Below are 12,183 nucleotides of genomic sequence, written 5' to 3' on the forward strand. Positions count from 1 at the left end.
TGACAGAAAAAAGGAAATGACTTTATTAGTATTGGGTAAATTTGTTTCATTAGGAAACAAGGAGCATTATATTCATAAATAGTGCAGCTTTATAAGTAAACAAATAAAGAATAGCAGTTAACTGAATTTGTATTAATATAAATCATTACATAATTTAAGAACTTGTAGATTTGTTTATGTGTTGAATTGGATGTAAGCGATTTGTAAATGTCTTACAGACATTAAAGGTGACAGATTGACGGACTTACAGAAAACCCTAACTTTAGAGTAGCTATGATCATAATTAGGTCTATTTTATATTTGAAGAGACGAAGCTCAAATACAGGCATACAAACTAACATTTCTTCATCAAAAAGCCCTCATACATACAAATACATACATACACACACACACAAACATACACACACACACACATACACAAATAAGCACAACGCTCATACGCAGCAATTGACCTTGATCCCTAAGTATCTCTCTCTCCCGCTCCCTCTATCTCTCTCCCCCTCTCTCTCTCCCCTACTTTCTTTCTTTTTCTCCCATTTTCTCTATACATATGTAGTTTATGAGTTGTCCCCATAATTACAGCTAAAAATGCTTTAAAATATTAAGAAACAGTATTATTATGTTTTTAAAATGTTTTTATTTTTTTACTTTTAAACCATCACAAAACTTAGTTCTAACAATAATATAACCTAAAACAGTTAGGGAGTTGAATCCATTTTTATAGAAGCAGAAATATAATCTATGATTATGGTTTGGACCCTCTAAAACTGTAATCTACCCTTCCACTTTCCCCTCTCTTGGTGAAGATATCTTCAACGCCGATACGATTTTTGAAATATAAGATTCCACTTTTGTCTCTCTTGTTGAAGATATCTTCACCAAGAGAGGCAAAAGTGGAATCTTAAATTTCAAAAATCGTATCGGCGTTGAAGATATCTTCACCAAGAGAGGGGAAAGTGGAATCTTACATTTCAAAAATCGTATCGGCGTTGAAGATATCTTCACTAAGAGAAGGGAAAGTAGAATCTTACATTTCAAAATTCGTATCGGTGTTGAAGATATCTTCACCAAGAGAGGGGAAAGTGGAAAGGTAGATTACAGTTTTAGAGGGTCCAAACCATAATCATAGATTATATTTCTGCTTCTATAAAAATGGATTCAACTCCCTAACTGTAAAACCATCCTTGGAACTATTGAATTTTTCTATGAAACTAAATCAGTTCGGTATTCGGTAAGCTACAGATAAAAAACCTTACTACTTAAAAAACCTTACTACTTTTTAAAAAATCTAAATTATTAACATAAATCAACTGAGATAACAAATTTTTGTACTTTAAATTGTGCTATATGCTGTTTGGTTAATAGCAGTTTTATATTGACACCTAAGAAGAAACCATGATAACCCAATACGCCATGCAAGAATGCTTTTAAAGGACTTTACGTTTATTTTCTTTAACTGTATACTTAGGCATGCAGTTCTTTAAGTACCAAATAACTTTTACTTATAAATAAACTAGTGGCTGCAACCCTAACATCGAAGGGGTAAAGTAGGAGCTAAATAATAGCCTAAGACTAAAATTTAGAAAAATAGCCTAAAACCATCATGTGACCTAAGTGAAGATCCTCTAAAAAAGAACTTAATTGGTTTAGTGGTTATCGTAATCCTTACAGAAAAGAAATTGAGAAAAATTGAAATGTACTGTCCTTTTTTAAGGCCCCTTAATCGAAAATGTTTCACATGACACTATGGTCTTATGGGCCAGTAGGGGTTAAGAAGAAGGTAGGGGAGGGGGGAGAGGGATTACGGCACTATCCCCCAAATTGTTACACATTAGGTTTTTCCCTTAAACTGCTTATTTTAGGTCGGTTATTTAATATAAGTTAGGGTTAGGCTAGCCACGTAAGGTTAGTGTAAGCAGAGTTAAACCATCCACCCTGCAGGGGTTTTAACAAGTTTTGAACGAGAAAAATTTGTAATAGGGAGGGGGGGGGAGGGGAGCTTTAGATAGTCGGTTAGAGGATTGAACCGGGGCATTACACATAAGAAAGTTGAGCTAACTGTGACACACACACACACACACACACACATTCACACGCACATAACGTAGTTGCTTAATAAGGAAGTGTGTATGTGTGTGTGTGTGATATGACATAAAGTTATATTACTTCAATGCATTCAATTCATCAATAAAAGGTGTTATTTAATTTGTGTCATCAATTATTAACAAGAATGACAGCATTACTAACTAGCGAATCTCATATAACAATATTATCTAAACTGATATCGTAAACAGTTAATTATTGAGTAGATATTTTATTAGCAGAATGTGCACAACAAATTTTGCTTCCTATACCTAATAACAGCCGAGAAAAAAAGTATATTTCATTTTAAAGAATTTAATGTCCCTGTAGATTTACCGAAGGACAAAGTAAGTTAAGTAGATGCCAATGGATCAGTAAAACCTAGCAAATAAAATCAGCGTTTTATCTAAAATAGTTGCTGATAAGTTTGTTAGAGAGCTTTACCCATAGACCATAGCACCCCAACGACAGCTGAAAATCAAGTATAGGTGTCGTGATGGTCAATTATCAGTAAAATTGTTTTTAAAGGTTTTAAAAGTAACAGGTAGGTAGTTTTTTTAGCTTTCTTCAAATTATAATAATTTGATAAAAATTATATTTTCTTATATTGCGCATAAAAATGGTGATTATTGCTTTTTGCAAAGTTTGTTTATGGCATTTTTCATGTGTAGAATTATAGGCGTAGCATCTCTATAATTCACAGGAAAGTGTCATGTGTGACGTCATAAAAATAAGTCTATTATTCATCTTTTTTTTTTTGAGTTTCATTTCCCATTTCTCCTCTCAACCCTACTTTTTAGACGTCTTTTTATGACGTCACACATTATACTTTCCAGAGCTTCAAGGTTAGAAATTAAACTTTTTAATAATGCAGAATCTCTATTACTGGGGCAGTTCTAAAAAGTAATTTACTCAGCTGATAGGTGTCAAAAATAAGTCTAAAAACCATTATTCTATGCAATAAGGAAATAAATGTGACTAGTTAGATCTCATAAACCAATTTATCCAAACTATTCTGGTTAGTTTTGTATTTTCTATGGCAGGTTTTAATCTTTTTTTAATGTTTTTTTACAACAACAAAAAAATATGGAGGAAAAGCCCAAATTTAATAATATTTTTTGCTTTTAAATTACACTACTTCCTCAAAAATATTATAAAATTAAAAAACTTCTAAATTTTAGGCGTCATGAATATGTTTTAAGTATACAATTAAGGAAAGAAAACGAAGTAGCGGGTCTCGTCGTGTTTCTCAGTTACGTTAGGTTAGGTTTGGTAAATGTTAATGATTGCCCAGCAAGGTTAGAGCTACCGCTGGGTCTTGAAATAGGAGTAAAGCTACTGTGAAAATACGACGAAACCCGCTACTTAGTTACTACAAATATTCGTTATATTTCTAACTTAATCATTTGTAGGGTTTATTTATAATTTAAAATTTTAAGGAAAGTTTAATTGACTAGTGGGGCATTTATTTGTGACACCCTGTATGATGTCTAAATGTAATTAAAGGATCAAAGAGTATTGAAGGGAAGCCCTAATTACACCTTTTTCCCACCCACATCTCAAAAAAGACATTCTTCAGACTTCAATTACTTTTTTTGTAACATTCTTTATTTTATATCCTTATTTTTGTATCCTTATAAAGAATATCTTTATTTTTGTTTCTTTTAAAAAGGAAATTTTTCTTGAATTTTTGGAATGGGTTTGGAGAAGGAAATTGAACTTACTATGAAGTTCTTTCCTTGATTTTTTTAAGGGGAGGGGGGGGATTAAGGACAAAAAAATGTCTTCCTTTAGTCTTAATTAAAACTTCTATTAGCTTTTAAAAATTTTATTTTTAATCATATTTAAGATTTAAACCTATTCAATTTATACTAAAGGATTGAAATGCCTTTCTTTAGATAAATTTAGAGGAGGCACATTAATAGAAAGAATGGGGTTAAATATTCGGAATATTGGTTGTCTTTAATACTTCAGGTGGCTGCGTCAATAGCTTTAAAAGTAGCACAAGATTAATGAAACTTCTAATTATGCTCCAAAAGTTATAAATCCAATGATATTACTCAATAGTTTCATCAGCCCAAGCAAGTATTGGACAATCTTGTGCAAAAAAAAAGTAATTGCAAAGCTTAAAAATTTGCAAAGCACCCAATTTGAGTGCGAATATTAGAAAATATTAGGGACCTGTATTTTCAATATTCAGAGCTTTGTGGTTTTCCCAATAAAACTTTAATCATTTGTACAACTATTTTTGTACATAAAAAAGTATTAAAAAATTGGGGGATGAGGATATACTTTTCCTTGGGTGATTTCTCTTGGGAGGATTGAGGTACTCTCTCCAAAAAGAGTTATAAACCTTCGTGTACATATAACGACCTTTACTGTAAAGGAGAACCATATTGGACAGAAGACAGACATCCTCTTTATTTTATCAAAGGGTTTATATGACATAACATAACCGGTTATGATAACCGTTAAGCTCTTTTCTTATGATCTTCATATTCCATATTCCAGTATGGCTTCGAAATCGATTAGTGGCACTCAGCCATACTGAAAAATCATGTATAGCATCATATAACATACAATTTTCTACGAATATTAAAAATAAAAATTATAAAACTAATACCAGTTTTGTTAGTCAGACCATTCGTCCCCTCGCGGCTAACAAAACTGATTTCAATATTTTTTTATTTATTTTAATATCAGTGGAAAGCTGACTATAATACGATGCGATAAATAACTAATATGATATCCTGTAAATATGAGTAAACTTTATATGTCCTCATCATGCGGCAGCCCTACTTTTATCAACTCTCTGGTTTTACACATTTGTAATGCAATAAAAATATTAGCATACATACATACAGGGTGGTACTTTTGTGTAGCACAAGCTACTTTTTAACTAAATTTTAAAATATAATTTTCTCGGATGCTATTTAAGATAGATTTCACATTTTTTCGCTAAGATATTTTTTTCCAAGGAGAATCATTGCAAACTTACTTTGTCTGTCGGTCCGTCGGTCATGCAACTAAAGACGTATTTATATATATTTTGTGAAGGTTTCGTGATTTTTTTATCAATCTTCTTTCTTTTATTATTGGGACCTTCTTTTCCTTTCTGTTCCTTCCACTATTTTTTCGTGGCTAATTGACATTTGCTATGTAATGTAACATATAAGATCCTAGACGTTCCTTCTACAGTTAAATTAACTAGTAAAAGATCACAAGAGGCACCTTCATCTCCCGCCTTTTATTTAATAATAAGCAACAGTTTAGTGAAGAAGCCTTATTTTTCTTTTCATTCAATATAAAAATCTTTTCATTGGTTATTCATTATTTTTATCTTTTTTCAGGGTTGTTATTTCACGTGTGTGGTGAGGCAGTTGTGAACGTAAACAGCACACGGGCAGATAGACAAACAGACAAAGAAAATTATATAGATTTCAGACTCCGGCTGCTTGGTGAACCAGGTATGATTTGTTAGTCACTTGTGCTTATAAAGGTTTGGATTTGAATTCTTTGAAATAAAGAAAGTTTTTGAGGTTTTAATTAACGATTTTACTCAATAATTAGAAATGTCCGTCCGTTGGGATCGTTAAGTGGGAAACAAGAAATTTTCGATGTATTTTCTAGATAGACTGCGATTTCCTGTAACAATGAGCATCTAGAAACTTGATAAGGTTAGGGACCCGCAGGGTCATATACAACACCGGGTGCTAGAAATAAGTTTTTTTTTAAGTAGAAAATGAATGATTGGTTGGTTTCAGACCAACGGTAATAAAGAACCACAGAGGAGCTTCCCAAAAGAATAAAACATAACAACATAGTATACATATATATACGTAGAAAAATAGCACATAAATAAATCTTTATTATCTTGTTTACAATCCTTTATATAGAAATACAAATTGACAATTCTATATTTATACGATGGACAAAATATTTTTATTTTTTTTTGTGCATTTCTATATAATATTGTATTTTGATAAAAAAAAAGATGGGAAAAGTGTTTTCAAAACGCTTCTCTATAATTACAAATTTCCGTCTATCCGTCTATAATTGTAAAACTAGAATGGTCCGGTGGATAATTGATTTCTTTTGGGGATATTTAATTATGGATGAGCCAAAAACCATAAAAAAACACTATAGAAAACGAATCTTTAAAAAATATCTGTATAGGGAAATTCCTTGAAAAATTACGTACTTTAAGTACATGTAATACATTAAAACAATATGAGTAAACCCTTTTCAAATAATTCAATATTAAAATATTTATACATATGATGCACTATATAATTTGTATTGTGTGTTTGCTTCTTATGGAATTTTAGAAGAAGAAGCTGCTCTATAATTAAGCGGATACGGCCCCAGCACCTAGGAGCTCTGTATTCAAAGGAATGGTGAGTGGTTAAAAAATAGCTTAAAACCACCCCAAGACTTAAATATAAAAATTAGCCTAAACCAACAAGGGATTTAGGTCCTTTATTGATTTTGATTGCTTGTTTAAAACTGGCAGTGTCTGTAACTTTCAACCAGTAATTATAATCAAAAGAAGAGGTGTTTATCATTATTGAGTAGGTAAGTCAATTTATCACCCATTGTCTTATCCCTTAATATCCCTGCTGAATACCTACCCAATCAGAGTTAAGTCAAATATCATTATACTTTTTGCTTTATACATTTATATATTATATATATGCTTTTGGTCACAAAAACAGTGTTTACTCAATCTTGCTATAACACATAGAAGAATAATAGACAAAACAAGGATGACAACATCCATAAGTATCAAAGCACAAAAAAATAAAGAGTTATAGAGCAGATGTTTAGTTGCCATAACAAAGAAAAGATTGAGAGATAATATGCAAATGCTTTTAATTGAAATGTCTTTTACTTGTAAGTGTTAAGTTTTTTATTAAACTAGGAATCATATATTAAATCGACAATATATCATTTAAATAAGAATCTGACATTATAACATTAAAACAAGGTTAGACTTAGATATACATTTAATTACTTGTAACAATGTTAATCCAAATTTTGCAAGTTGTGTAAAATTGCTAAAATGCGGGAACGCCGAATAAAAAGTCACCTTGTAAGGTCCTGCTTGTCATATTTTGATAATAGAGTTAATATCAATGGAAAAGTATAATTTTTATAAAATCATATTCAAAGCAGCTTATAGTGCCTAATAAAAAATGACGTCATACATTACAAATGACCAATGAAAGGCCAGTCTACATTTTACCATTGATCAATTCAATTGTATATTGGCTTATAATTGGTCATTTGTAATGTATGACATCATTATAGTAGACACTATAAGCTTGTTCATTCATCATATTCTACTTCCATAAATATAGAGTAAGATATGCATGATTTTAATTAATTTGGCTTTTTAAATTTTTGTGTATCACTACAACCTCAAAACTCTTATTATTTGTTTTCTAGTGAAATTTCAAGTTCTCTTTATGCCTTAAACAACAAGGTTTGAAATACAAATACTGTTCATGATAGCTCAAAAAACAATCATTTATTACTCTAATAATGGATATAGAATACACGTGGATATTATGACAGGGGAAATATTGTCGTCAATTTAGGTTGCTACCATGGACATCGCTTATTGATCAGTTCGCTCATCCAGTAGGGGGGGGGGGGATGTGGTGAAGGGGGTGAATGGGGGGGTCGTTATTTTAGACAGCAACAAGTTTCACTTTATTAGAGTACATGATAATCTGGTGTAAGATCCCAGTAATAATAAATCCATTACTCTAATATATATTTGTACAGGGAAGAAGAGTACATTTGTGCTAAAAGTACTTAAGGCAGAATATTACACATACAAAATTAGGGAACAAAATTTACCTACATTTTCCTATGCCTGTATCCCTGATAGTTATGATAGGTTTTGTGCTGGTCCATAAGGGATAACCACCCTAACCAATATCTACACTCAGCCAGGGAGGCGACATTCGGCTTTTTATTACACCTGTCCACTGCTCAAAGTATTATTATAACGTTTTCTTATTCGTTGGCTTAAAAACTTAGGGATTTTCATTGAATTTTTTTGTGTGTATCATCATTGAGGATGTACATAAATTTATCGGCCATTGTCTTATCCCTTGAGATCCTTGATCTACACTACATATTTATTGTCCTCCCCTCCCAAATTTTGGCGCTATTTTTGCACACAAGTAAAAACATTGAATTCTGTTATTAGTAGTGAAGCTTCCTTATATCTAGATTATTCTGTATGTCGTCTATTACCATTAAAGTGACTCCAAATTTCATGTTTATTAGAGAATTTTAAAAGTTAAGTGCTAATAAAATGTTACGATTTTATTATTTTATTAACTTTAACTGCAAAAAAAAGATTTTCTGTCATAAACATCCCATATGATTACATTTTGATGTAAGTCCCAAAATTGTTTTTTTTTGTCTGAAGCTTAAGATTTCAATATCTACTAAACTAATTGGGTTCTTCTTTTTAAGGAAGATTCATATGTCCACAGAATAGTTTTAGGCTTATTTATTTTGAGATATAAGACTTGATATGGTTTTAGGCTATTTTTCATCTCTCTTCCTTGCCCTTTGAATATAGAGCCCATATATGCTAATCCATTAATACTTTAATTATTTTTATCAAAAGTATTATTATTCTACGTTACTTAAAGAAATATTGTTCTTGTTTTAAATTGACACATTGGGTGTAGCACCAACATTATCAGTTCATACACAAAAACCAATCTTCAAATAACAGTTTTCATCAATTTGTAACGTAATAAAAGCTTTGTTTTGGTAAGTATTTTTGCAACCTTTTTATAACAGACTCTTTATAACATACCAGCGGCTGCGCCCCTATCGTTTAGGTGCTAAATATTCGAAGTGATATGGAAGGGCAAAAAAATACCCTATAATCATACCCAGACTTTTTAATAGAAGAGAAATAGCTAAAACAATCACGGGGCTTATAAGAAGCTTCGCTGTGAAGAAGGACATATCGGTTCAAAGGTTAGCGAGATCCTACGCTACAGACAAAAAAGCTTACTACTAGTTATTAGTATATAATAGGATGATGATCTATAAAACTGCAAACTTAACTAAGGTTAAAAATAAATAAAGTTATGTAAAAATTATTAGAAAATATAATTCCATTATTATTTGGGAAAACTACATAAAAAAAAGTTATCTCAATAACCATCTTTTGATTGGCTGGCAAAAAGATTTTGGCGATAAATGTTTTAATATATTTGTGATTGTTATATAAATTAATAAAATTTTCATTAAAAAACTGGAAATCTAGATTTTCACAACTTATGTAGATTTCAAAACTAAAATTTACCCAGCCCCATACTTCCAACCTCTATTTATATATAGGCGTTCAGAGGGCATATCCCCTGACCAATACAAGAAGGGGTAAACACTCATTAATTGATCTTGATGATGACATTTATGCACACCCCACCCTTATGCTTCCTATTCAAAATCATGTGCACGCCCTCGCACACACCCACCCCTTTCAATTTCCCTTGCAGAGATTGCATTAAAAGTTAAAAAACTTTACTAGTGTAAAATTTTGTGCTGCACTGCAATATTTTGATTCAATTTATCCTTGTGCAATCTTTACAGGGAGACAGGGAATGGATAATGACTGAGAAATATACAACCTAATCTTACCCTTTAGCAGGAAAGGTTGTTTTATCTCTTAGTCAACCCATTAAATCCTGTAATATTATAATTTAAGTATAAGAGCTGTTTTTCCTAAAAATTTCTGTCGGCATTACTACAAGTACTAAGAATTAATCATATAGAAACCAGGGCTCAGTAGCCGCACGTCGGCTGCGACTAAGAATCAAATTTAAACCTGTTTTCCTTAGGTTCACAAGATGCACGACAGCCGAGCCCTGTTAGAAATTATATGGCAATAAGATATTAATGAATCAGAGGCGGGCAGAAGTGGGGTGTATCCACCCCCCTGGCTTTATAAGGGGGTAAATACTCTCCTTCATCGCCAAGGTTAATCTATCCCTATTTCCTTATCCCTGTAATCGTGAAACTTGCCCCCTCTCCATAAAATAAATCCTTTTCATGAATTTGACTTTCATCACACGGCTCTACAATTCCAGGGATTGTAGTGTAGATTAACTAAAGAATAGTTATTTCTTGCATCGTATTATAAACAGCTTTCTGCAGATATAAAAATGTACAGTTGTAAGATTAAACCAGTTTTGTTAGCCCCGAGATGCCGAAGGCACGGGCTCGGACTTGCAAGTGCATTATCTGTAAGGGAGGAGGGGAATATTGACTTTTAATTGCAATGGTACATAAAGTTTTATAAACATTATCTCTCATTCGTTGGCTCTTTCAATATTCTTATTAAATCTTGATTGATTGGTTTAAACTAGCAGATTTCACACTTTTTAATATACAGAAGGGGAAATTTTGTATGTATATAAATTCTATCTGTTTACATCTTCTTATAATGTATAAATGCTTACACTAAACATGTCTACTCTTTCCATTTTGCCTGTTCGTGTGTCTTTGGAAAGATTATTTATTTCTTTGCTTTTATTTTCTAATATTAGTGTTCTTTCGCTTCTAGTTCACAACCGCTTTGCTTATTATTTCCTTTCCTATACTTTTAATATATCTTTAATACATTGTACATTCTTGATTCGCTAAAACAAAATAAAATTCTTAATATTAGTAGTGGTATTTACCATAAATTTAAATTGTAAATACCTATCCTCCCCGTTTTTCAACCTTGATTGGTTGTACTTCCCCCCCCCCTGTCCCCCTTTGGTTGATACTAAAGCAATTTTACCCAAAACCCGTCATTTTCGGGGGGGGGGGGGAAATTCCAACATCCCTATGTACTTATGACAAGAACCGACGACGGACACGAGAACCCTTTAATCTCTGACAAAATATGGCTGGTGGGCTCACCAACCATATAGAAATTACACAAATATTTCCAGGGCTCGGCATCTGCTAATTTTTGGATTGTGGCACGACTGTGTCAGAAAGTACAGCTTGTTTGCAGATGTGGATTGTTACAGAAATGGAAGTTAGGCTGCAGCTGTTGGTTGCTTAAAAACTGGCGGCCATATTACCAGCCATGTTGCAAAATAACCTAAACTAGTTTGTATTTGCTGTAGATTGGGTAATAAATTAAGTTGTCTAGAGTTGCCCAGCCCTAAAAATATTCCCCGAAAAAAATGTGTGTGTTCATCATCCCACATGCACAAATTTTTCTCTGTAAAGAAGTTGTATCAACTTTTTTGCTTTTTATTTAAGATAGCTAGCCGGTTCTTTTAGTAAGTAGTAGATGTAAAATTTTTCATAGAATTCAGATATGCAATCGGTTTTTTTGTAGACCTCTTATTTTTAAAGTAATTTAAGTTTTAAAAAAAATAATTAAGTCGGTTTTAAGGTACTAAAACGCAACAAAATAAAAGAAGAAAATAGCCAGTATGAACAAAAATAGTAAGATCTTTAATTTGACACCTTACTTTTAAAATTCTGTTTAGTAATTGTTGAAAAAATCTATTTTTTTAACCTCGGTTTAATCAAAACATTAAACCTAAATATTTTCTCATACAGACATAAAAATATGGGTTCATATATACCATTAGAATGAGAAAAATAATATGAATTCATTCTAAGCAAAATTGAAAAAGTTTTAAAAAATTGTAATAAAAAATAGAAAAAATAAAAAGTTTATTTTAAGAATTGTAACTACTAAACTAGCCAATCACAAATCGCAAAAATTGACAAATCAGGAAACTTAAACTTTAAAATTAACCTATAGAATTGCCAGAAAAAAAGGAGAACGTTCATACAATATATACAATAGATACTACAATAAATATAGTGATATTAAAGAACATGTAAATAATGAAAAATTATGAACAAATATGCATCAGTCTGTTTATAAACTTCAAAACAATGCAGTTAAAAATACATTATTGTTTCTTGTGTTTAAAAAATATCTGCTACATTGCATTGTCTTTTGTTTAGGTTCTGTTCAGGTTTGGTTCAAGCTAACCCTTTAAAGCCGAAAATTATGATTCTTAAAATAAACTTATTTTTTTTATTATA

General features: G+C 31.5%; 1 protein-coding gene across 1 annotated transcript in view; it reads left to right on the plus strand.

Moving 5' to 3' along the window:
* Positions 1-12,183, plus strand: part of Vdup1 (arrestin family protein Vdup1) — a 200,718-nt gene that overhangs the window by 156,413 nt on the left and 32,122 nt on the right. Inside the window, exon 2 of the mRNA XM_080150764.1 lies at positions 5,433-5,549. Coding sequence (XP_080006890.1) covers positions 5,433-5,549 — 117 coding nt within the window. The remainder of the gene's footprint in view (positions 1-5,432; positions 5,550-12,183) is intronic.

The sequence above is a fragment of the Acartia tonsa genome, chromosome 2 (assembly GCF_053477335.1).
Source record: "Acartia tonsa isolate MP-2025a chromosome 2, ASM5347733v1, whole genome shotgun sequence".
Taxonomy (NCBI): domain Eukaryota; kingdom Metazoa; phylum Arthropoda; class Copepoda; order Calanoida; family Acartiidae; genus Acartia; species Acartia tonsa.